This window comes from Homalodisca vitripennis, chromosome 1 (genome assembly GCF_021130785.1).
Source record: "Homalodisca vitripennis isolate AUS2020 chromosome 1, UT_GWSS_2.1, whole genome shotgun sequence".
NCBI lineage: Eukaryota > Metazoa > Arthropoda > Insecta > Hemiptera > Cicadellidae > Homalodisca > Homalodisca vitripennis.
In genome coordinates, this window is record NC_060207.1 from 236,757,811 (window position 1) to 236,785,635 (window position 27,825).

Sequence of the window (27,825 nt, forward strand, 5' to 3'; positions counted from 1 at the left end):
TTATAAAATATACATCACCAAACTATACATACTAACAACAAAGTAGTAAACGTGTTGATACTTATATAATATTCCATAAATTAATGTCAAAAAGACCAAACAATATTGAAGTCTCCTTAATTTTATTTTGAATAGGATTAGTGGAGCAGACTTGAACCACTTAGTTTATTGATGAGCATTAACTCAGTTTTCAGTGCAACCTATAATCAAAATGTACAAATCAAACATTTAGTAATCTTAAATTACAAAACACAACAATCTGTAGTTTACGTTAAAACCAATAGGATCTTCGGAAGTATCGAATGGACATGAACACGTAAATGTTTAGCAACATAAGTTACACTTCTGTTGGTCTTTGCATCTTATCAGTATCCTTTGTGCTTACTGTATAGACTACCAGAATAAATCGAGATTTTTCCAGCACATTCCATATTTGAAGCAATAAATCAATGTATACATTGAATACACAGTAAATGTATACTACATACTCCATGGATAATGGTTGCATGAGTAGTTACGCAAAGAACGCATGCAGTCTCCAGAAGCGCGTCATTGGACACGGTTTGACATGTGAGTCTGTACACTTTTGTGAGGATCGTCTGATAGCTTGCGTAACGTGAGTTACAAGCAGTGAAAGCGGGAAATCGCTATATAAAACTGAACTGCGACATTGTACAGTCAAATGAATGGCGGCATGGCAGGACTTCTGGTGAGTGAATTCGTACTCTTGATATTTCGTCCTTACAGTCACAAATCTTGTTTTAACCGAGTTCTGTTATCAAATTAAGACAATAAATACATGTCTTAAAAAACTAAAATTTTGTTAAAAATTACGTTTTATATTTTAATTTTTATTAAAAAATAAATATTTATTTCAAACGATAATTGAGGAAGCCTCTATGCAATTTTTGTTTTTGGTACCAATAACTAACTCGTGCAATGATTATAATAATGGATTAAAAAACAGTAATCTTATTAAACCTTAACTGAATATTTGAGACAGTTTTAATAAACTACCTTTGAATTATTGTAGAGTTGTGAATTTCTTAATTGTATGTTATAAATATAATCAACATATTTAATGTGAAGGGTGTTTATGTCTTATATTACAATGTTAGGAACTAGTCATTTTGGTAATACTCCAAAACTATTTATCTTATACGCCTTGGGAATTAATAATTTGCATAGCATTTTTACCATAAATTTATTGATTGTCACCATATAAAATTATGAAATCATATTGAAAAATGTACCTCCTGTGTGAATGAGATCTTGCAACTGGATTTTAAATGCAATCCAGGATTCTCTTATTGGAAGTTTACAAAACCCTTTATTTTTTTATGATTGAAAGGAAGAAATAATATGTTTAGTGCATACCTATATAGTATTTTCCATTATTCCTCTTGATAATTTGAAGACCCAAAAATTTGTTGGTTTTTACAAATGTATATAGTCTTTGCAACACGTAAATTTAATTGGCCTATATACTTTAAATGTATCCTAAAAAAAGCATATAGTATGACCCTTAAAAGCTTCTATCTACATTTAATTAATGACCAGGTTTTACAATATAGGTATCAAAATGTTTGTAATTAAATTTAGTAACTTTCATTCTTTAAACATATTATTTATAATCTTAATATTTTTTACAGTATTAAGCTTTAAAAACTTCAACTATCTGCCATCTTAAACTGTGATATGATAAAATAATACTAATTTTTCTCTTGATTTGAGACTGGAAAGGAAAATAATAATTTGAATTTTTTATCATTACTGATTTTTGGATAAAAAAAGCATACATACAGACAAGAATGTAAATTAAGCATTTATAATCCATGTTTATGCCCATCTTTTTTTGGTTTTCGACTACATCTCAGTAGGGGTTGGTCCTAGATGTATACACAAACTGACTCTGATATTTCTACATATTTTGTTCTTATGGTTGTTTTGCTATCTGTTACTGTAAATGACATAATAAAGTTCTCATAAATTGATAATTAAAAATATCCCGTATGGCAACACACTTTTTCCAAATTTCTGTCTCCAGTGCCTCAAGTCTTCATTCTAGAGAAAATTTGTCAAAAAGGGGTGTTGTATAGGATTAAATGTACTTCAACAAGAGCATTTGTTTGACCATTTTATAGGAATTTAATCTAAAGTTAGAGAGTTTTAAAGATTTTTACTGGAGTGAGTGATTTTGGTAGGAACCAGCACTAAGTAAAAATATTATTTTCTGTACTCTTTCAACTCCTTGAACATGTGCCAATAAAGATTTAAGCCAATAAATTGTCAAACAATTGAAAAAATGGCTATTATGTTTGGAAGACATAGATTTTCTTTTTGATATCCTGCAATAGTAAAGAATTAAAAGTATTTAAATACAAACAAAAATATTAAGTAGATATTAAGTAGAAGTAGTAAATTAATTTCAAATGCACACGTTTTTATATTCTTAGTAGTTTTGTATGATGAACTAACTGTATTATCTTTGAGCTCTGTTTAGATCAGTTGGTTATGTTAACATTTGTAACCTCAAAACGGGCTCTGCCTTGAGGTGCAATATTGCTTCTTCCACAAAAAACTTTGTCATGGCAACATAATATATACATATATGCATTGTTTTGCTTTAGTGTAATTGTGATGGACTGTATATTTTGTGTTTTGCATATAAATATGTATGTGTTATTTGTAACTAAATGTATTGTATATTTTGGAAGAACAATAAATTATTATTATTATTACATAATAGTATTTTATCTTCAGTCATGGGCTATAGAGGGTTGGGCTTGATTGGAAATAGCAGAGTGGGGTGAGAGAATGAATGGAAAATGAAAAGTAATTGTTAAATACAAATATTTTTCATTCTAAACTGATTTTTATCTTGATTAAAAATAGTAAATCAATGTTCAATAAGTCACTAATATGTGTGGTGGTAAAATCGAGTGAAAAATACATGATAACATTACTTGGAAGTACTTACGTCTGGAGTAATCACTGTTCATTGTCGTTGATGTTTTGGGCAAGAGGGACCTAGTTCTAATCTCCTGGTCACTCTACTTGGTCCCATTTTTTTCTCTAACCCACCTAGACATCATATTGATGAAACTGGACCGAATGAAGGCGACAACCACTCTGTATACTACAGTTGAGTTACAGAAGCTTGGCTAAGGCATTCAGCTCATCCACATCTTCACAAGATGTGATATCTATGACGATGAACGAACGCAGCGATTACTCCAGACGTGAGTACTTCCAAGCAATGTTATCACGAATTTATCACTTGATTATTATTTCTCATGAAAGGATATTGAATCTTTTTATGTGGATTATACATTACTCAATGACAAATTTTCTTTGAACTTTTTTGGTTCATAACTACCTTGAGTATACCACCACTGTCTGAAATAGAAACTGAAGTTATACAAATGCAGCACTGAAGGTTCTGTTTAGGAATTTCCGTTTGTAGATAGTATGAAAATGTTCAAAACTGGTTGAAACAGATGTAAAAAAGGATCTTAGACTTCCTGCTCTTTCAGCTTTTTGTTCTGTAACAAGATTTGTTTTTCTACAGATTTATGTACGTCCACAATGTAGGCTATTAGCAGAAAATATTTGTCAAGGTATTCCGAGATATTTCATAAGATAGGCATGTTTATTTATTCCTCCCTTGGTGTGTTTGAGCTTGCATTTAGTTGAACACACACTTTTAACAAGTTGTAATTTTCAGCTATGCTTTGACAGGTTTTGGCACAAAATGAAAATGGCATGTCAGTTACAAGCGCTTGACCTCACAATCGGCTCGTTTTCAATGAGACCTCATTTAAAAAACAGCTGCTTGAACTCATTAATAACAGTCCAAGCTTAATTAGAATGACCACATAAGTACTCTTTGTTTAAAGTTATCTTTGAAAGCAATATTTATGATTAGAAAACTGTCTGAATTCTACAATGAAAAAGCTCTTAAAATGGTATATTATGCATTTTTTTACTTTCAACTGGTTTATGGTATTGAAATATGGGGAAATACATTAAAAAAGAAACATTAATACAATGTTATTAATAAAAAAAAATAGTACGTTATATTTCTGGTATTTGCTATAAGGATTCATGTAAACAATTTCAAGAACTTCATATTATGACAGTTCTTTGTTTGGTTGTGTATAAACTGTTGCTTTATATGGCTACGTCAAACAACTTAACATATCAAAACATCCACCAATATAATACAAGGGGCAGAAACAATATTGTAACCAAAAAACCGACTTCCAAACAATATTCATTAGTAACATTATCTCTTGGACCAAAATTATGGAATGCACTGCCAAATAGATTAAGATCACTGCCATTTGGTATTTTCAAAATACAAATTGGCTTTTTCCTTTTGGAACACCCATTTTATGAAGTGGATGAGTTTTTTTGGGATTAATCACAAATTAACAATATTGTTGATCTTAGAAAATTACTTTATCTGTGATCTAATTAGTTTTTAATTACTTAATTGATTTGTTTTAATTGATTTTTTATATATTTAATGTAGTGCTTATCTTAAAAGAGATCTTGATGAACTGGAGGATTGCATTGCTCTTAACAATGAAGTGTACAATTATGTGTTTTCAATACGACAATGTATGACAAATTGCCATGTAATCTTTACCAGTAATAAATGAGTATCATTAACAGTTACTCCATCCTTTAAAGGTTGGAAAAAGAAAACTTGTTGATAAATAATGTTTTTCTGGTTCCAGTTTAGCTTGTTACTGGTGGCAGTTGTTGGGGTGGCGGTGGCGGTGACTGGGCGGGAAGCAGATGTCCACTACAAGCGAGGAGCAGGTCAAGCGTTCAGCTATGCGCAAGTGATCCATGACCATGGCAGACCTTCGACAGGTCACTACAAGTCGGGTGGTCATGCCCAAGATGCTGTAATTCACGTTACTAAGCAGGTTGGGATAGAATAAAAATTAACTAACGTCTTAACAACGTATTTATGTTTAACTAAAAATATCTTGCATTAAAATTAGATTATGAAGAAGTTACAAATATGAGTGTCTCGCATCAAACAAATATAAAAACACGTGATAACTGCAACATTTTTGTCTGCATACTTTATGATTTTGTAGTGTTAGGAAGAAAATTACTGTTCTTTCATGACGAGTAATCTCTTGTTATTGGTATTTTAAAAGTGAAATTAAAATAGCTGTTGTTTACCTTTTTCAGTATTAACTGAAAATAACATTTTTTTTGGGGCATAAAAAATAATTTCTGCTATGGATGAAAATATAAAATTGCATAAGAAATAAACCTCTACTTTAACTACATCTGACAATCAAATTAATTTAACTTAATAACAACAAAGAAATCCTAGTGATAAAACTTAACTTATCTGTCACAAAAGGTCTACTCTTATAGTAAATACTCAGTGTTTGATATGTCACAGCGGAATTGACTAATTAGTCAGGTGGATAGATGAAGACTGTTAAGTCTGTTGCATGTTGGGTAGTTTTACTCACAGCGGTAAATTTTCTCTGCTCAAGAAAATTAGAGTGTTTACACAACAACAATGAACAGATGGAGCGGCTAAAGCAACACCGATCATTTAATGGCAAAGTTAATGCCAGTTGCATTGGAGTTCTTTTAGGAGGCTGCATTTAGTGACAAATTGTTAAAACATGCTCTATATTTTGTAATACTGGTTTCTTTAAAAAATTGTTATGTTTTATTATTTAGTTGTAATTTTAAAAATAGTTAAAAATTATTCTTCAATTGTGTGAAATGGACAAACAACTACTACTTGCTCTATTATTGTAAACATTATTTTATATTAACAAATCAATAAGTTTGAAAAATACTTGTTCCCTTTATTCATGCAACAAGTAAATGAAATACCATGCATTATAAAGACATAATTATAATATTAGCTATATTAAGTTAAATGAGAAAAATGTCATGTATTATATTCACACAGAAATTTGGCATGCCTTAGATTTCCAAAATTTACTGGATAATAGTGTCATACTTTTGAATTTCGACATATTTACAGTAAGTGTTTTTGGGATTTCAAAATAACTTTCAATGTAATTCTTATGTTTCTTCCCCACAATATTGAAAGTTGATGGTCATTTTCAAAATACTTGTAAATGGGTATTAAATTTTAGTTATGAGTTGAGTGAATGAATTTCCCATAGTCTACACACAATGTAATTTACAATGATACGTAAAACAATTAATTTTATTTCCAAAATCATTTTTCTTTTCCGTCAATTCATCAAATTAGTTTCTCATTTCAAGACACAATTCTTCTGAATGACAAAGACTAATTAGAATTAAAAAGGTCAAGATGGATGATAACAGCGAGTGATAAGGAAGTTATATTAAGAATACTTATAAAAACTACTCACAAACTACTTATACTGTATAAAAAACAACACTTTTAAAGAATTACTTGTACATTACAATCACTGCCAGAATAATTTCCAATACTTTTTTTATTAGAAATGCTAAAAGAAGAAGTACGGTAACAATAAAGGAATAATTATTGAATTAAAATAATTTCACGAATGATAATATCTGGTTCTTTAATGTTCATGGAAATAACAAGCAAAGTTAGGCTATATATAATATTCTGAATTCTCTAATCTTTCCATAATGGATGTATTTAAACAACACATTCGAACATTTTGTTTCTTATTTTTCCAAATATCATGTTTTTTCTTATTGATATCCTGACTTTTCCAATTCAAGACAAAATAACATCTTGGTTACCACACAACAAACTGATGCTGCTGGATGCAGATTCCACACACAGTTTGCTCACTATGAAGGGCCTAATAAATTAGTTTGCTGTAGTGTTTTAAAATTGTCTAAAAATACAACATTGGTTACATCTAGAATGTTACAGGTATTCAAAGTTTTATTCCACAAAACTAGTTCTGATTCCATTGAAGATATACACAGAGTTGGCTGTCTATGAACAATTCACTCATTTCAATTTACAATTAGTCCCAAACATTACGAGTTTGTTAAGTAATGAGATCATGTTTTGGTGAAAAATACCAGTAGTAAATTAGGAGTGGGAAAACGGCACCAAATGAGCATTTGGTCAAATGACCAAAAATATACGAGGGCTGTTTTTTTTTCAAGTTCCGATAGGCCATAAATAATAAACACATTGAGATAAAAAGATGATTTTATTACCAAAAGATTCGTAATTTCTTACTTATTTTTCTACGTAGTCACCAAAAATGTTGAGGCACTTGTCGTAGCGAGAGACAAGCTTTCCTATACCCTCCTCGAAGAAGTCTGCCGCCAGTGAGCTCAGGTAGACCCTTACAGTTGCTTGAAGCTCTTCGTTGTCAGCGAAGCGTCGTCCACCTAACCACGCCTTCATTTCTCGAAAGAGGTGATAGTCACTGGGCGCCAAGTCAGGACTATACGGCGGATGGTCGAAAACTTCCCATTTGAACTTTTGCAGAAGTTGTTTTGTGACATTGGCACTATGCGGTCGTGCATTATCGTGGATCAGGACCACGCCGGATGACAGCATTCCTCTCCGTTTGTTTTGTATTGCTCTCCGGAGGCGATGTAGAGTCTCACAGTATGATTCCTTTGTTATCGTTGTTCCCTGTTGCATGAACTCAACCAGAAGCACACCTTTTTGGTCCCAAAACACTGTAGCCATTGTTTTCCTTTTGGTCAAAGTCTGCTTGAATTTTTTGGGCTTGCTAGGGGAGTGAGTGTGCATCCATTGCTTTGATTGTTCCTTGGTTTCTGGATTTTCATACAGGACCCAAGTTTCATCCCCAGTAACAATAGACTTTTAAAAAACTGTCTTTCTCGTTGTCATATCGCGTCAGAAAAGTTAGGGCTGACGCCATTCGCTTCGTTTTGTGATCCTCACTCAACATTTTGGGTACCCAACGGGCACACAATTTTCGGTACCCTAGCTCGGTGGTCACAATCTTGTACAAGGAAGACCTTGAAATGGCTGGAAATTCGGTAGAAAGTTCATCAATTGTAAACCTCCGTTTCTCCCGGATCGCTTGGTCAACTCGTTCAACCAAACTTGCAGTAGCGACCGACTTGGGTCCTTGACCGCCTTCGTCATGGACGTCTGTTCGACCTTCAGCAAATAGCCTACACCATTTTCTTATCGCGCTATCACTCATACAGTGTTCACCATACACAACACTCATTCTGCGATGGATTTCAGCAGCACTACATCCTTCAGCTTGAAGGAAACGAATCACACTTCGCAACTCACAACTGGCGGGAGAATTGATCGTAGCGGCCATCTTTACTCGCCCGTAGCTCGGCTACGACTGATGGATTGGAGCCGGCAACGGCGTTGGTTGTAGTGGGGGAGCGGCGCAATTGCACAACACGCAGCCCCGCCTCCCGCCACTACGCTGGTTATTTGGAGAAACAAACGGAACTTGAAAAAAAAAAAAAACAGCCCTCGTAGTATCAACATAAATAAAAAAATAAACACACACACACAAATACGTGACTGCCTGGATGGTGATGTTAAGATAAGTATCAGATATAGAGACGGTGGGCTGCACATAGACCGCCGACAGTATAACTCCTGCCTCTGTATTTCTGTCGTCAAGTGTGTAATCTTACATTTAATTCTTCATGCAAACGATGGACAGGCACCTAGGATAAGCAACTATTCCCGTTTGCGTTTTTAGCTCCGTTGGACTTATAGATTATAATTTATTTATTTCTATTGGTTGACTGTCACAGGTGCCCTACCCAGTACTGCAGCCCTATGCCATCACGGTGGAGAAGCACATCCCTTACCCAGTGAGTGTCCCTGTGGCAGTCCCCGTAGACCGACCGTACCCTGTACACGTCCCGAAACCGTACCTGGTACCAGTGGAGCGACCGGTTTCCAGTAACAGTGGCACGACCGTATCCCGTACCGGTCGAATACCCGGTAAAATATCCTGTGCCAACCCCGGTACCGGTGCCGGTTGCAAAGCCTTACCCAGTCTATGTCCACGACAAAGGTTACGATGATGAAGGCGATTATTCTTCGAGTGTAGAAAGCGATGACCACGATAGATGAAATTAATTTTTAAAATAAGCCTTTTATTTTGTACACTTTTTTATTTATGAGCAGTTATTAACACTTTATACTAAAACCTACTCAAATATGCATAATTTTGTTTACACAGTAAGTGGCTCGATATTTTCTTACAGCAAATACATGTGATTTGTGTTAGAACTCATTTTATAGGTTTTTACGAAGTTTATAGTATATACAAATTAAAGGATTTTTAATTAATACAGTATTTTTTTTCAAATACTGATCATGGTATGTCTACTCACATAAATTTGTGATTTAAAATGTGTTACTGGATTCGTAAAAATTTTGAAAGATTCTATAAATTATTGTGAATTTACCTTTACCTTCTATAAATTATTGTGAACTTACCTCACACTGAATTTTAAAACCAATTAAATACGCTCATTGTTGCTTGTGCTATAATGTAAAATGTCAACATAGAGACCAGAATTAAGTTCTTTGTAAAATAAATTTTCGGTTCAAGTTACATTTAATTTTCTTCTCCCTTGACAATAATGCAATGATATCAGCAGTTTTTTAAAATCGGCTTTGTCATTGGAAATAATTCTCCTTGTTTGGTTAGCTAGCATGTGCATGTGTATGTTTTATTTTTTGTGAAAGGATAATAGGATTTGGGAGATTTCCCATCATTATTTGTTACAAAATGTATAACTCTAAGTTTCGAGATCTATAATCTGATCTCTTTCTCAGGTGAATAACTAACCTAACACCCATAACTACAATCTAGGTTAAAATAAACTAATCATACCAGAGCAGCTTGGAGTCCAGCCGAGGCGTTGTCACTGCACAGAATGCAATTCGGGAAAAGTATAGTAACATATAAAAATGGCAAATGTCCGAAATCCTATTATTCTTTAAAACCTCCATAGTCAATAATAAACTTTAAACAAAGAATTATTTATTGATTTATAACTTTACTGTATTCTAATACATAATAAAATTGTTTATACTTTTTATAATTCTAGTTGAGTAATTAATTAAATCCTTCCCACACTATAGACGGATGATATATTAGAATGGTAGATTTTAACCAAAACACCAAATACAGTTACATTCAATATTATAGATTACGTCTCTTGGAGAGATTTTTAGTTCACAAAAGGCCTTCGATATGCCCAGTGCTCCATGCTTATCGCGGAAGTATTTATAAACGACCTTTACTCTGCGGCAGGGGGAGGGGAGCAACCTTTGTCTAACTCCGACCACATACTCTTCAGTTTTGCATACTCTTCAGTTTTGCATCTCCTACAGAGCCATAACCAACAATATCTGAGGCATGTATTACTGCTTTCTCGGTTGTCACAAGTGCGCGTCTACTATGTATCTCATTATTATTCTTCATTGTGTGGTAGTATTGTGATTAGTTTGCGAAGGGTTAAACATTGTAAATGCGAACCAAATCTTTTTCTCAACTTTCTATTCATTTTCATTCTATTTTCATGGTAAAATATGGCCATAAAATAGTTTCCTTACCTTGGAGCGAAAGTCACTAAAACCAATTTCCATCTTCCTTGTATGGAAAGAAACATTCATTCAGACTTCCAAGCTGGTAGCTACATTCATTCAGACTTCCAAGCTGGTAGCTCATTCATTTTGGGTATTATTGTGTAAACAAGATTGTAAAACGGAATCAAACTAACCTGTAAAAAACGATTTGCTTACGTTCCTGCAACAAGATAAATGTGTACATCACTTTGTGTCAGCAGCATCGGAGATTTCTCCTCACAGATTTCTGACTTCTGTTCTCATTATCAATTATTTCACTGTATTGTTTTCTGTTCTGTATGAATAATACCTTATCTCTATGAAGCCCACCAGAGAATGCTGGGTATCTGTTTTAAACTCCACACTGTCTAGGAGAGGGAGAGATATATGGTGCAATTTGTACCAGTTGAAAATAGTTTGGAGGAATAAAAAAAAAAAAAAAATAGATTGGGAGAAAAAAAAAGAAGAATTTTTGGACCAGTTCAAGAAGGAGACATATGGCGGATCAGGAAGAACAGAGAATTAAGAGAAATATACCAAGATACCGGATGTGATTGCACTGATCAGGAGTAAAAGAATGAGATGGATGGGCCATGTTGCCCGTAGGGGAGAAGATAAAATGATAAAGAAGGTGTGGCGAGGGGAACCAGAGGGAGTGAGGCCATTGGGCAGACCTAGGATGCGATGGAGAGATCAGGTGGAGAAGGATTTAAGAACGATTGGCGATACACTGGAAGTGGCTCAAGATAGAGGAAGTTGGAGAGACATTGTTGGCGAGGTCAAAAACCATCTGGGTTTCGAGTGGCCACAGGAGTAAGTAAGTAAGTAAGAGTAAGTAAGATTGGGAGTGCTGATGGCCAAGTGATCTAAGGCTTTGGATCTGAATTAGAGATAGCACAGGTTCAAATCCTGTCTGTGACCGTTGCACTTTTTATCAGTACAATCGACCTTGTACTGTATCGACTCTCGTCCTTATTCTATGTGGTAAGATTCTTGCACAGTCTAGTGGCCCATGAGGACGGGCAGAGTAAGGCTTAAAGGGGATCTGCCTCTCCTTAAACAAAATTCATTTGTAAAAGATTTAGGTTACACCTCTGATTTTATTAGTTACACAGGAGATAAATCACTCAAACAAACAAAATGTGCTGAGGTCTGGGGTTTATTTCAGCTAGTTCTGAGACAAACGCTACGGTTTCACCAGGTAACTTTGATTTGTCCCACGCAAACATTTACTACCTGAACTTCTCACTTCACAGGGGGTAGTCTAAGCACTAAGTAGCTAGAAATGCATTCCTCAAACTGTAAAATTATATCAACTTCTATTATTCAGGCCATGACTTTGCTAACTGATCAAGGCATGTTTCGATGCATTGTTGATCCAACATCAAGGTCACAGACAAAACAGGATTTTATACTCAATCAATGTCGATTCATCATTTCCTCCTTTACCTTTCCAAACATACACTCCCATTGCTTCCATCTCACCTGATTTATTTTTTTCTTTTTGTTACCAATAACACCTAAGTCGCTGTTGACTGAAGTCAGTGAAAGTGTCTGATGGATTGTGTAACAGGTCAAAAACAAATGACAAAGACTAATTAGCATTAAAAAGGTCAAGATGGATGATAACAGCGCAGGTAATAAGAAAGTTGTATCAAGAATACTTATAAAAACTATTCATACAAACTACTTATACTGCATAAAAATAACACTTTAAAAGAATTAGACGTATATTACAATGATTGCCAGAATAATTTTCGAATACTTTCCTTAGAAAATAAGAAATGCCAAAAGAAGAAGTAACAAAACAATAATTATTGAATAAAAATAAATTCACGAATGATAATATCTGGTTCTTCAATGGTCATGGAAATAGCAAGCAAAGTTAGTCTATATAAAATATTCTGAATTCTCTAAGCCTTCCTTAATTGATGTTTTTAAACAACACATTTGAACATTTTATTTGTTGTTTTTCTAAATATCATGTTTTTCTTATTCATTTCCTGACATTTCCTATTCAGGCATTATAAGGCAAAATAATTTCTTGGTTACCACACAACAAACTGGTGCTGCTATATGAAAAATGGTTGTTTACTAAGAGGGACCGAATAAAGTAGTTTGCTTTATTGTTTTAAACATTGTCTAAAAATATAACATTAGGTATGTTAGTGCTCTAAAAATATACACAATTGTCCAACAATTTTGTATTAAAATTATTTGACAATTCTGCATTTTCTTTTTTTTTTGTAATAATTTATTTTCCAATAAGGAGAGCTCCTCCTTCAATTAAATTAGGTATGTTGTTTGAAAGCCAATTTATTTCATCACCCTGATTTGTAATATTACTAATAGTAACTTTATTTGAAGAATCCATTAAAAAAATATATACTTGTAGAGATCTTGTCGTATTTCTCCGGTGAATATGTACGAATCAGAAGTGCTGCCGTTAATCAGGTTCTGTAGCGGACCAAAGGTTGATGGTGTTCGCTGCGGCGGACAGCAGGCGGGGCTGTGTCGGGTGGACACTGAGCGAAGTGACCGGACGGCACGGCGTGTGTGCCAGACGGTGAGTCACCTTAGCCTGTACCAGTTCCCACCACCACACAGAACCGTCCACTGCACCGGAGACCACATGTCGGTCACTCTGGTCCACTCCGCACTCCATCACATAGTCCCCAGTCTGGTGGCCTGAGTATCTGGAACAATGTGACTCCAAGTTAAGGATTCGCGCAGCAAAAATTATACAGGTGGATTCAGTGTAAAGCTATGATTCTAATTTTATGGTACAAAAACAATACAGAAAATTTAGTCTTCACTTTCAATTCCTATTAATATTAATTATAAATTTGAAAGTTTGAAGACATGTTTGGTTGGACATTTCATACTCAATCTCACAAAACTTAGTGGACAGGTTTGGAAAAGATTTTGCATGTATGTTACTACTTAAATATAACAATAAAACATAGGCATATTTTTTTCTGAAATACTACTCACAAATACTCTTAACAACGGCTTATTTCCATAATTCTTTATTTGCCGTCAAATTTTTCAATAGTAATGGCAAAAAAGTTTTATTTTACATTAAACGTCTAAGTATATAAGAAATGTATGTAGGCTTAGCATTTTTTCACAAAAATATTTAACTTATATCAATATGTTTTTTCAATGATTTTCCGTGTACGAAATTAATTTACCTTCATGCGTAAATTATGCAATCGTGCACCTGATAGGGTATGCGATAGTCTGAGGTATTTATTTAAGTGCGGGATTACATTTAACAAACCACCACGATAGACAAACAAAAAAAATTATGCAATAATGGAATGCACAGCTATGTGTACCTCATTTGGCGCATGATATGCTTTAAGACAGTTATGTACCCGATCGGGTACATACGATCTTTCACAACTGCCATTGTGTCAAAGCTGCCTTTTTGTACTGGGTTGAGATATAAAGCTCTAGTTTCCACTGTTCTTCTTTTATCAAGACCTTTCAAATGAGTTGTCACTTAATGGGTCTTTACATTTAAAAATTTCGAGTTCCCCCAAATCCCATTTTGGGGAAATGGAAAAAGTTGTAAAAGTGACTAAAAAGTTCACTTCCATTTCCTAGAAAGGTGTCTCGAATTCCATCCCTCCATCTTTATTCATCAAAAACTAAACAAAGTATATCCATACTTTTAACTCACACTTATACTTGTTATAAGTATGAATTGAAATTTGTACACAAATGCAAATGGCTCCCATCCAAGTGTTTCATTGTTTAAAACTGGCAAACAAACTCATCCAAGCTATGTACAAATATTGTATCTGTACCAAGTGTAGTCTGGATCTATTAAGAATTACGGCAGTTATATCTATTAAAAATCACAAGCTTGCATTGTATTGCATAATTCCATAGATATATACGTTTTCAGATTGATGGATTTGTATTCTACAGGTTGTGATCGGGAAAATTCCGTCTATTAGCAAATTTCAATTAAATCTACCTTAAAAGAAAGCTTAACCTACCATCCCTAAAGAACGGGGTTGAATTTTAAATTCACCACGCAACCTCAAAACAAATTACATTGTTCTTTATAAAACCCAACTTTATCATTAAACATACATCATTTCTCAAATTACTACTGTAATATTATATAATACCCAAAAAAGATAATACCTGTATAGTAAAACATAATTTCGGCACAACATATTTATATTTTTGGCAATTTTTGAACGTTCACTATGGCACCAGATCTATGGTTAATTTTCAAGTTTAAGCATAGATCTACGTGCTTCATAGCAATGTAAATAAGAAGTAATCAAATGTATAAACAAACAAAGGTAAAAATTTAAATTTATTCTTAGTAACATTCTGAAAATAATAAGATTAATTCATTATAAAGTAGTAACTTTAATTTTATAAAATATATACAATTCCTTGAAGAAATATTGCTTGAGAATACGTTATCATGGTATAAATAAAATAAAATTAATAATGGGTTATTTCTCCTTAACACTTGGATTTTACAATCCAATTACTACACAATTCGTGTTTTCTACACGGAAGTCTGTTTTTCTTTATGTATCCTAAACACATACATATAATTTTAGTAGGCCTATTAATTTTATACAAATATATTTAGCCATTTAATAGTCAGATATATAAATGAAATAAATACACAAAGCAATTTTTTGATTGGTGCTAGAATGTATAATACAATGTCCATGGCACTGTAAGAGGCTATAATATAATATTATTGCTCAAGTAAAATAATGTCATCCTCATTCAACATTACTCATCCACTCCTGTTCAACAACTAACTCTGATGGATATTACTTAATTGTAGTGTGTTACATTGTACTGAACCGACCATATACACGCAATAAAGCAAGGTAATAAACCTTCTCTGTACCGTTAGTAAAAAAAATGAAGTTTTTATGGACAGCAGACATCTTTAAAAAAACTTAGTAAACACTATATTTGTGAGGAAGATGGAGTAGGTACTCACTCGCCTAGGAGTTCACCAGAGTCCTTGTCGAGTAGCCTAATTACGCTGTCTGTAGAAGCAACTACTGTACACTGCGCATCGCGGGTGAAACAACAGCTCATCACCGGTTCTACAAACACAACAAACAGCTCCAATAATACAAATATTATTTTTGTTGCGCACAAAATGAATTATGTGATAGACATTCATTATATTATTCTGTTGTAATACTACAACTACAAATAAAATATGTTTATAGAAAAGAAACAGAAAGTAAAATATTTTAGAGTGCAAATGCTTGTACAACTCGTACTATAATTCCTTAATTTAAGGTATACAAAATTAGGTACTGATCTTGATTAGTTTCTGAGGTTTCATAAACCAAATTTCTAAACTAAAAGTTCATGCAATTGCGTCATGTTATTTTAATCATTTGAAAATAAATATTTTCTACATTTTTCGTACTAAATAATTTTTACAGTTGCACTGATATGCGGCAGAAAAAATGTAAATTATTTAGTTTCAGATAAAAAAAAATCATAAAACACATAATAGGTAATGTAGAATCATAATTTTCTTGTCAATTTAAAAATATGAAATTTTTCTACAAAGAAAATTTTGTATACCCAACTTTTCAAAATATTTTTATTTAACCCTCCATCGAGCACAATATTAATGCAATGTATAAAATCGATACTTTTAACGTTTATCTTGTGTGTTGTTTTATCACGAGTTATATTTACACATAACTCTTAACCCTCTAAGTGCTCGTTATATTTTACTCAGGGCTAAGCCATGTGCTAAATATAACACACAAGAAATATTCTCGTGGGTATGTTCTCGTGCATACTGACAACTTCATTAAGCCTCACAGTTGAGAGGCATCAGCTATTTGTTGGTCCTGGCTTGTGCAAGCATACCTCTAAAGTGATCATGCTCAAAACACAAACCTCCAACAAAGTCAGAAAAGACTTGGCCCGTTCTGATATCGTAACGGCGTATCCAGCAATCAAGTGAACCAGTTAAAATTTCGTGATCTGTCACTTGTAGGGAAGTTATACTGTCCTTAGCGTCACGCAGCACCTGTCAACACAGTTGGTATCAGCTGACTGTCAACTTACAACTTATTATCATTTTCTTTTATTTCACCAACACAATACAGACTACTGGATAGCTAACTGAAGTCTGCGTGTCTGAAACGTAATAGTAGTTAAAATAAAAGCACAAAGGGAATTAATGACAAAAGTATGGTTTTGAACAACAAAAATTGTTTTATACAATTAACATGACACTAACCTAAATATATATATATATATATATATATATATTTTGCATGGTACAATTATTTTTAACTTCTAGTCTACTTTTTTAGCAATTCAAAATTCAAATACTGTATAAAATACTATAAACAGATCTACAAAATCATAAAGAAAATGTTCCTACCACTCTTATGAGCCATAAAAGTGAATGAAAAATTTATATATACATATAAATAACGTACCAACAATTAATCTTAAAAATCAATAAGTTTTTCTTGAAATAAGAGACTAAAAAAATCACTGTACAGTAATCAAATTTTACAAAATTTTAAAAATTCAACTTTTATAAAGTCAGTGAAAAATTGTTCAAGTTCAACAAACTGTTTCATCTTGAAAGATTTAAAACAATTTTATAAAAAACAATGATTAAATATGTTTGTTTTATTAAATAGTAAAATTGTTGTTCTATATAAAGGGAGTGTAAAACATTAATTGTCCTTACTGCAACCAAGATATTTTAAAGACATATTATAATAAACATTGCAACTCTAGGAAACATCTACAAAAGTGAAAGACAATGAATTTAATTATCTTCAAAATAGGGCAAAAGAAAACCAAATTTATAATTATGAAATGCAGAAAACTTAAAGAACTAAAGAAATCTTTTAAGGAAAATAAAAGCGATCTAAGTCTTGTTAATATTGAAAAATTACAAGATATCGCCGAAAAATTATCACAGAAAAATTCCAAATTTAAAAATACTTCTGTAAAATCAACAAACACTAAACTTCTAAAAGCATATTCCTAATGGTTTTATATTATGTATGGTTTCCAATGTAACAAATAAAGTGATCAAACCTATAAGTTATACAGCAAAATCTGAAGATGTTCAGAATGTTCCTACAAAATTATTCAAAGAACTCAAAATTGTCAAAATATTTAGCAAAAAAATGTAGTACGTACTAAAAACAAAAACCTTTTAATTTAACTGAAGAAGAGGAAAATTTATATAAAAATTCAGATATTTTGTAACATTTGGGATACTGAAGGAAAAAAAGATTGAAAAAGTAAGAGATCACTGTTATTTAACTGGTATATTTATAGGATCAGCTTATTTATATTGTACTTTAAATCTAAAATTTTCTCTACATTTCCTGTTTTCTGTCGCAATATGTCAAACTACAATGGTAATTTGTATATACAGTAGAGTCCCGTTAATCTGACCTAATTGGGACCGAGCCCTATTCGGATTATGTGATTGTTCGGATTAGCCAGAATTACAGAAAAATACGGTTTTAAACTTGAGAATGGGTCTATTTTGTTATAGAATTATCAACATTGTTTATTAAAACATGTTTCCTGACTGTTGCATTGTATTTCTTGACAAATAAACGTGTTTGCGAATACTAAGCACATTTACCGTATTTAGTGTGAGAATTCTATTGTTAAGCAATGTGAGTCATCCAATAAACTCTCTTCAATGCGACAGAAGACAATAACTGAACTTATGTCTTTTAACAATTAATATTGTACTCAATAATAATATCAGTACTGTACGTCCAATTTTTGTTTGATTTCACTTCTTAATACAGTAATTTAACTCATACTTAACCTATAATTTTCAATTTGGTACTGTATTTAACTACATTATTTATGTATTGTACCGTACACAATTTGTCTTAATAAAATACTTTATGTCTATTTAATTAAAGTTTTCTTTGTTTATGTACGAAACGATGCACCCATTTTCATTTTTTAAGTAATTAGTTCCTATAACTGTTCATTATCGTTATAAATAATTCCTCCTGGACCTGTTCGGATTAACCGACGTTCGGATTACACGTGTTCGGATTAGCGGGACTCCACTGTAATAGAATTATCAAAACGATATGGAGATATTTAATTGCAAATAATGATTAGAAATATATAAATTATTCTGGAAAGTCTGGATATGAATTTAACCGTGATGAACCTTAAAAATTTTAAATATTTTCATTTGTAGATACATTCGGATTAATAGCTTTATCTATAGAAAACTAAGGGAAAATTTGAAACTTAATGGTTTTAAACATGCTAATAATTCTATATATTTTTGAATGGTTCAGAAATTGTTTTTTATTGACTTTTTAAGATTAAGTTTTGATACATTATATATAGAATTTTCATTAATATTTTATGGCTTTTAAAAAGTTTTAGGAACTTTTATATTATTTTGTAGATCTGTTTATGATATTTTAGACACTAATTATTTGTATTTTGAATGGCTTTAAAAGTGCACTAAGAGTGACAATATATTAGATCTATGATATATAATACATATTAAATATCTATTATATTATATAATACCTCTTACCCAAAACTATACAAACCAGAAACATTAGATATTACATAAAGGGATGAGCTGGGCACCTCAGTCTTACTAAAAGATATCACACATGCATTGTGTTGATATGCACAAGGCATTGGCATTGTCCCTACAGATTACGAGGGCTGTTTTTTAAGTAAGGGCCGTTCTCCCGTACACGGTAGTAGTTCGCGTTCCTGCCGTAACGAGCGTGCGCCCCGCCTCCCGGCATTCTTAGCGAACAACTTCATGCCAGTAGCAGCTCTGTAGCTAACCTGTATGCATTACTGTGGATCTTTAAAATGTTTAAGATTATCGAATCACCCGCCGCGTGTGAGATTCAGTCAGTGATACGATTTTTGACTGCAAGAAACATGTCGGCTGCTGACATTCACCGTCAGCTTTGTGAGGTGTATGGTGCCAAGGCAATGAGTGAAGGTAAAGTGCGGAAATGGGACCGAGAATTTAAAGATGGCCGCGAAAATGTCCACGATGAAGATCGCTCAGGCCGGCCATCTGTGATCACGGGAGATTTGATTACTGCAGTTGACGCAAAAATTCATGAGGACCGACGGTTCACAATAACCACTCTCTCTATGGAATTTCCTCAAGTGTCCAGGTCAGTACTGTACAAAGTTGTGTCAGAAAACCTAAACTTTAAAAAATTGTGCTCAAGATGGGTACCCAAACTCCTCACTGAGGATCACAAAAAAAAAAGAGATTAAGCAGTTCTTTGACTTTCTTGACCCGCTACGACGAGGAAGGAGACGACATGTTGAGTCGAATTGTCACAGGAGATGAAACATGGGTATCCCACATCACTCCTGAATCAAAGCAACAGTCCATGGAATGGCGGCACACAACATCTCCAGTCAAAGTCAAAGCCAAGCAAACGCTGTCGCGGCGCAAAGTTATGGCAACTGTGTTCTGGGACAGGCGCGGTGTTTTGCTAGTGGACTTTATGCCGCGAGGAATGACGATTAACTCAGAAGCCTACTGCGCAACCCTGGCCAGTCTCCGACGCGCCATTCAGAACAAAAGACGCGGCATGCTGACAAAGGGAATTCTGCTCCTCCACGACAATGCAAGGCCTCACACCGCTGCTCGGGACACAGGAAATGATCGACTCTTTTGGCTGGGAAGTTTTGAATCATCCGCCGTACAGCCCCGACCTTGCTCCGAGCGATTTCCACCTTTTTCGTTACTTGAAAAATCATCTTGGCGGGAAGCGCTACAATGACGACGAAGAAGTCAAGACGGCCGTGAACTCCTGGTTGTCAGAGCAGGCGGCAGATTTCTTTGAAGAGGGATTTCAAAACTTAGTTTTAAGATATGATAAGTGCCTTAACAAACAAGGCAACTATGTAGAAAAATAAAGAAAAGTATGCAGATTCTGAAAATAAACGTATTTTGAAAAAAATAATTGTTGTTTATTTACATAAAAAAAAACGGCCCTTACTTAAAAAACAGCCCTCGTATTTTTTTGTTTTTTGTTATTTGCCCATAACTTTTACTAGAAATGGCTTAAAGATGTTTTCTTAGTGTCATAGTGTTTCTATCGAATAGACCTTTAAAATGATATGTCACAAGATAGGGGTTGCATTTTGAAAATTTAAATCTATGATACCTTCTTCTACCCTTCTTTGAAAAGGAAGATGATTTTTTTCCCTCCAAAAAAGCCGAATTGGTAATTTAATAAGTATGGTGAAAATTGTACATTGATATATCAATCCATTTGGAATATATCTAGGTGTAATAGGACTTAATTTACACCCTTAGATGTAAGAGGTTGTTTGCCCATAACTTTTGCTGGGATCATCGTAGAAATATTTTGTTAATGTCATTGTGTTTCTTTTAAATTTGCGTTTCAAATGACATGTCACAAGATAGGAGTTACATATTGAAAATTTAAAACGACCCCCTCCATCCCCCTATGAAAAAGGGGATGGGAATATCTTTACCCTCCAAAAAGAAAGTCCAAAAAATGTATTTCAAAAAGGTATTGTGAAGGTTTTACATTGATAACTAAGTCCGTTTGGAATATATCCAAGCATATTTACACCCTGTAAAGATATATAGAATTGTCTGCCCACAATAAAACGTTAAATCCAAAACTATTAACACATTTAGATGTGAGACGCAATAATTAGTAAACCAATGCCCAACATAGTACTCCAACATGTGTCAGAAATTACTTACAATTACTACACAACACATTTTATTTGATCACTTTTGTTTTCTATCAGTTTCAACTTCTATAGGTATTGCCAATGCTTCTTATTATATTAGCACATTATACCTGCACAGGGTCCTGGCTGCGGCTACGGATGTCCCACCCCATGACCGTGTTGTCACGTGACCCTGAGAGAGCGAAGGTAGACTCCTCGTTGTAGCGGACACAAAGCACGTGGCTAGCATGTCCACGCAGCCTGCGCACGGCTGCGCCTGTACTCACGTCCCACGCGATAACTGTCTTGTCCGCACCACATGACAGGATCTGGCTGACACATATACATACGTTTTAGTATTCCAATTCTTTTTATATTACTTCTGACATAATGATGTAACATTAGATTCTACATTGGTTGGTGACTAAGGAAGGATTTTTTTCACTGGAAAAGAAATTTGGCTTAGTTTCACACTAAAAATAAACGCATCCACCATTAAAGCACAATGTACTTCCCTGACAACCAAATATTCAACTCACTGTCAATATATACATATATATAAGAAACGCTAGAATGAATGGCTGTATCTTATCAGTGCGGAGGAGGCCGAGGCAATTATCACGGCTGGCTACAGACGGACCAAACTTTTGATCAAGCCTCCCCCCTCTTAATGCCCCTTTAACAGCACCGATGCCTCTCGATGGACTTTTCCTATTTTATAAAGTTATTTTTTATTTCATAACATTTCATCATGACATCTGCTAGTAATATGTTAGGTTGTTCTGCATGTTGACTTTTAGATCCTTAAAATGCAACATTCTTGATTTTTTTTCTTTCACGTCTTTAAATCTTTCTTTTAAACTATTTGTACTATTTACGCTAAATGAATTTCAATACCGTATTGTCTAAATACGGTTTTTGGCTTGTGTGTGCATGCGCACACATGTGTGTGTTGATGTTATATGATAATTAATCACCAGATTCAATCCATCCAAAATCTCTAGGGAAGTAACTCGAACCTACGCACAGGCTTTTCTGCCCATGTAGGCTCATTTCCTAGATCACTTTAAATTTATGTGTATAATATTTTTAAGTAAACACTTAACAAGTATAGTAATAAGATAATGGAAATTTGATAACAAATTAATGGACAATTAGTTGCATAATTTAATTCATCAATGAAATGTGTAGTAACTAAATGTATAATTACTTATTGTGGATTTGTTGCTACATTTTATTTACATTTTTTTTAAAAGAAGTTCTATCTTATTTTACATACTGCATGCATGTAAATATTTTCGGAAACGATGATTCAATTCAATTCAGTAGATAAAGAAGAATTACATGTATGTGAAAACTAATAATAATTTAATAGTAAATTTAATTTTAGAGTATTTCGTTACCTGATTAAGAGTAGTCGATCTCACTCAGTGTATACCAGCAGTAAAGATGTTAATTACATGTATTATAGCCTGACAGTAAAGTTATTGTAGGGTCTGGTTACATTACTCCACCGATCGTTGGCCCAACGACCCAACCAATAGTTTAGTATAATCCATGGTATGATCAGACAGATTTATTTCAAAAAAGCAAAACATTATCTAAATGGTTCGATAGCTCAAGGCATATTATTTATAATTAAAAGTCAATTTATAATCAATGTTCTTTAGCCCAACGAATTAAAAATTTTATTAAGAAATACTAATGGCTTATATTCTTCATTGTCCCAACAGCCCCATTTCTATAACAACTAAACATAAATTACTGAGGTTCGATTAGTCCACACGCTCGTTGGTCCAACGACCCGATTGGATAAAACAGTGAGTTTTACATGAAACGGATCAATTACTCTACTGACTGATTAGTCCACTTTGGCCCAGCATGGGCAACTGTGACTGCTACCCCTACACTGTAATCACCAAATCTTTTGTTAAATATGAAATTGCTTATAGTTTATATTAACCTCGATCTTAAAAGAAGTCATTTTTACATACTTCATAATGTTAAAAACAATAAAAAATTGTTCTCTCATACACACACACACACACACACACAACACAACACCACTCTTTAGGAATATAAAAGAAACAATAAACCGTTCAACACCTTCTCTACCCATTTCAACTAACCATTTGTTTACATTACAATAGCAATTGCTATACTATTTACCAGATTCAAGTAGTTTTCACCTGGCAATTCAGACATACCACCTGTCTAGATGTTGCTATGCATTCCCCCCATACTGTTGTAACTCCTCAAACTGTATTTTTATTTGTTTGACTAATTTTTCTAACTTCAAGTTTTTAGCTATTGGTACTAATGGTAATGCTGACAGTTTTTACAAGTTTTCTCTCTAGATTTTGAAAAAAAACTTTCTAGAATATTAAGTTTATTACATGTAAATGTTCCTGCAAATCAGTTGTAGAAGTATCACTTGAAAAGCTTCCAGAATCTTTTTTTATGCTCCTACATAAGTAGACATCAACAATGGTCGTCACCCATTTGTCATCATGACTTTTCAACAACTCCCGCACAATCGTAGTGTAACTTACAGCACATTTAACATAGTCATTATCGGGTAGTAATTCATCTCCACAAGATGAGCATAGAGACTTAGAGATTAAAACAGGAAAGACCACTGAACTGTAACACAACTGAGTTGTTGGACAACTGAGCTGTAAGACCACTGAGCTGTAAGACCACTAAGTTGTAAGACCACTGAACTGTAAGACAACTGAGCAAGACCAGTGAACTGTAAGACAACTGAACTGAAAGACAAATGAGCTGTAAGACCACTGAAAAGTAAGACAACTGAGCTGTAACCAGTGAATTGTAAGACAATTGAACTGTAAGACCACTGAACATTAAGACAACTGAGCTGTAAGACAACTGAGCTGTAAGACCACTGAACTGTAAGACAACTGAACTGTAAGACAACTGAGCTGTAAGACCAGTGAACTGAAAGACAACTGAGCTGTAAGACAACTGAGCTGTAAGACCACTGAACTGTAAGGCAACTGAACTGTAAGACAAATGAGCTGCAAGACCACTGAACTGTAAGACCACTGAATTGTAAGACCACTGAACTGTAAGACCACTAAACTGTAAGACAACTGAGCTGTAAGACCAATGAACTGTAAGAACACTGAACTGTAAGACAACTGAGCTGAGATTGACTTGCAGCTTATATTTCATAGTACTAATTAAATGGATTGGAATATTTATTGGCATTACTATATTAGTTATTGAACATTACTAATTTCTATACACATTATTATCCAGAGAATAACACTAAAATAATGTATTAACTACAAGGCTAAAAAAGTAAAAGATTATCTTGCTATTAATCTGAATGTATCTACAAATGAAAATATTAAATTAATTAATGAATGTAGTTTTGACGGCACAGTACCTGCAGAAATACCATTTTAGATTGGCTACAGTAATCGTAAGTACTACGCTGCTCAACTAGTTTAAATAAAGTTTTGTTATTTTTTGTAATCTGAAACAAAAATACTTTTCTCTTACATATAGCTTTACTATAATATGATTTTAAAAGCCTACAAAATTAATTCAGCAGAACATTATTACTCAAAATTAATTAAAAGTAAAATCGTGTTTGACTATTGAGTAATCACGGCAAGACGCACGTGTGTTCCTTGTTTATCCTTGTTTCCACGTTTATCCTTGAAAATAGTAAAAATAAGTTAACGTTACTGCTTCGTAATATTTTACAACTATAGGATAGTATTTTATTAATTTTAAATATATTTATTTTTAAGATTTAAAACCAGCAGAATTATACTGTTATTTGAAATATCAGCAGGTGTAACTTGGTCCCAACTTTGAATTCAGTATTTTTAGGCGCACATGATTATTGACGATATCAATGATTTAAATCATGATTCGATTGTGTTGGTGGCTGCTTATTACACAGAAACTAACAGCTAATGACAATAGTTTGAACTGCTTGAGAAGATTGTGCAAAGTTGGGTCTTTTTTACTATAATTCCTGGTACCTGTTGTCACATGAACTGCAAGCATCCAGAACCTCGTTCCCATGTCCTCCGTAAGTTTTCAATAAAGTTGCTTCATACGGATTCCATAGTTTCAACTTCTTATCTGATCCGCAAGTCAAGCAATATGATCCATCCACTGAAAATGTATAAGTCCTTGATACACTGATTCTTAAAAATAGATATATTAAACCATAAGAATTTTGAAAAAAAATTGAAATTTTCTACTTGTTGAGCATAAAATCAATATGTTGAAAAATATTTTACTGTAAATGAGAATGGCTGAACCCTTAAACAAACAATTGTGTGCGCTACTGTGTTCCTCAGAGGAATTCTGTGGCGGTCGCTGGTGACCGCGCGCATGCGATATGTTAAAAAGGCCTATATCTTACCGCTATGTAGAACATTGGGGTAGAGTATGATAAGCGGACCCGATTTTTGATAAACGATATTGCTGGATTACAACTATCAATATAACCACCAATACTGATCTTGAATGATAATTAAAGTGTATAAATTCTTTTACATATAATTGACGTTTTATCTTTTATAGACAATAACTGACAGTCGAAAGCTCGTGGTGGACTGTGAAACAATGTTTAAAAAGTGGCATTGCAGATCATCTCTGTATTTGTACAGTAAAGAGAAAACTTATGCTTTTCTAGAGAGGATGCTTTCAATAACTTCTTGAAAATGGTTGATCATTCCTACCCAGAAGAAAACACAAATGGTTATCATATTTCGTATTTTCTGTTATACATAATTGTTTTATTTTATGACTTTTTTTTACGTATGACTTTTTCCTATTTCCAGTTCTAGTTGCTTGTTTAATCGTTTATAGCTCCTTTATTATTTATGAGATCGTCACTAGATGTGTATTATATTAATTATTTTAATTCCCAATATGATTGTTATTATGAATATGGGAATTTTTATATGATAGATAGACTCATATTCAATATACAAATATTAAGTATCGATGATTATGCTACTTGATAAAAGCCGAGGTCAGCTCATTGTACTTTACCTGAAAACTGCACGAACTAGATGCTATATTTTAACTAATCTAAGACCGAATGTGACAAATGTATAGACGTAAAGATACGTCTGAACTGATTTTTGAGCAATAACTAACTTGTATTAACTATAAACACTTTTTCATATAATAAACGTATGGTAGTAACAGACAGTCGAAAGCTCATGGAGAATTGTGGAATGAAGTTTAAAAAGTGGCATATCAGTCGACCTGCTGGCATATCATCTGTGAGTATTTATACAGAAGAGAAGTACGGTTTTTTAGAGAAGGTGCTTTAACTCCTGACATGTATGAAATAACTTTTAGTTATATCTAAAAATAACTACAAAGTTTTAAAACCACGATTTTCATTTATAAACACTCTGTATATTGAATGGTTCGATAATAACAATAACAATCAAATAACAAGTGCAGAATCCCCAAAATCGGATCATAGGAAATAGGCTAAAATAATTTGTAATGGTAAACTATCATATAATTATATTCTTACCATTAAATCTGACTGCTCTGATGGCACCTTGTTTGCAATCAATTACTTGCAAGGCCTTGTAGCAAATCTCTTCCTTTGCCATGACATTTACACTCATCTGCTATTATACAAGAGATAATGTATGGAATCTATCAAAGACATTTGTTGAATATATTTATGTATTTCCAACGGATTCACAAAAATTTCTTGACTAATTTGCTTTCAAATATATAACTAAATAATATAACGAATTAAAAGTAATATAATAAAAATAACAGGTTAAACGATACTTATTTCATGTTTAAACATTTCAACACCCTGAAATTAGCAAAACATAACAGCCTTTCTGACACAAGGCATACGCGTAAACAAAACAAAAACATAACCTTATCCTTAAGGTATCAGAAAAAAATTATAGTTTTGAATTGTTGTTATCTTAGGCTTTGAAATTTCTATGCAACCGCATCGTACACGATCGATTTTCGCACGATACAGATTTGTAGGATGTGAGTGAATTCTATAACGTCGTTGCCGATTCCGAGTAACCAGATTTATGTATGCTACAGCTATGGTTTTTTATAGTTTATTTACATTTATGTTTCTGTGTTCGAAGGTAGAATATTTGTTTGGCCACGCCACTGCTCTGAAATAAACTAAATCAATTTAAAGGGCTTAAAACCAGAGCAAAGACACTAGCTGATATTTATCTGGAAGAATAATAGAAACAGGAATTGGCCAGAGAAATAGAAGGATTTAAATGGTATATGGTCTTAAATGGATTAAAATTTAAAAAATGTTACACTATGAACCACTATGAAAGAGATTAATACATTAATTTATATACTGTATAATTGAATCTTAAAATAAAAACCCTATTTAACGTAATAAATATATTTTCAGCCAACAGTCTAGAAATTTTAACAAATTTATGTACCGTATCAATTAAACATCAAAAAGTTTATAAATTTCATTTTACATAATCAGTACA

At 33.2% G+C, this 27,825-nt stretch overlaps 2 protein-coding genes across 2 annotated transcripts; one reads left to right on the plus strand and one right to left on the minus strand.

The window, feature by feature from the left end:
• Nucleotides 1–539: 539 nt before the first annotated feature.
• LOC124353160 lies at nucleotides 540–9,410 on the plus strand. Its single transcript, XM_046803027.1, has 3 exons — nucleotides 540–709; nucleotides 4,746–4,940; nucleotides 8,743–9,410. The coding sequence occupies exons 1-3, from the start codon at nucleotides 683–685 to the stop codon at nucleotides 9,016–9,018; spliced, it is 498 nt and encodes a 165-aa protein (XP_046658983.1). The 5' UTR covers nucleotides 540–682; the 3' UTR covers nucleotides 9,019–9,410.
• Nucleotides 9,411–12,210: 2,800 nt separating this feature from the next.
• On the minus strand, nucleotides 12,211–27,147 carry LOC124353161 (WD repeat domain-containing protein 83-like). The gene is made up of 6 exons (XM_046803028.1): nucleotides 26,859–27,147; nucleotides 25,336–25,471; nucleotides 21,448–21,649; nucleotides 16,496–16,628; nucleotides 15,567–15,675; nucleotides 12,211–13,269 (listed from the first exon to the last, which is right to left on the minus strand). The coding sequence occupies exons 1-6, from the start codon at nucleotides 26,953–26,955 to the stop codon at nucleotides 13,020–13,022; spliced, it is 927 nt and encodes a 308-aa protein (XP_046658984.1). The 5' UTR covers nucleotides 26,956–27,147; the 3' UTR covers nucleotides 12,211–13,019.
• Nucleotides 27,148–27,825: the final 678 nt, after the last annotated feature.

Coding starts and splice junctions, on each gene's coding strand:
- LOC124353160 (XM_046803027.1), top strand. CDS start 683: ATGAATGGCGGCATGGCAGGACTTCTG. Junction 710..4,745: donor GCGGCATGGCAGGACTTCTG/GTGAGTGAATTC, acceptor TTCTGGTTCCAG/TTTAGCTTGTTACTGGTGGC. Junction 4,941..8,742: donor TAATTCACGTTACTAAGCAG/GTTGGGATAGAA, acceptor TGACTGTCACAG/GTGCCCTACCCAGTACTGCA.
- LOC124353161 (XM_046803028.1), bottom strand. CDS start 26,955: ATGAGTGTAAATGTCATGGCAAAGGAAGAGATTTGCTACAAGGCCTTG. Junction 16,629..21,447: donor GCAGCCAGGACCCTGTGCAG/GTATAATGTGCT, acceptor CTGTGTTGACAG/GTGCTGCGTGACGCTAAGGA. Junction 13,270..15,566: donor TCTGGTGAACTCCTAGGCGA/GTGAGTACCTAC, acceptor ACATTGTTCCAG/ATACTCAGGCCACCAGACTG.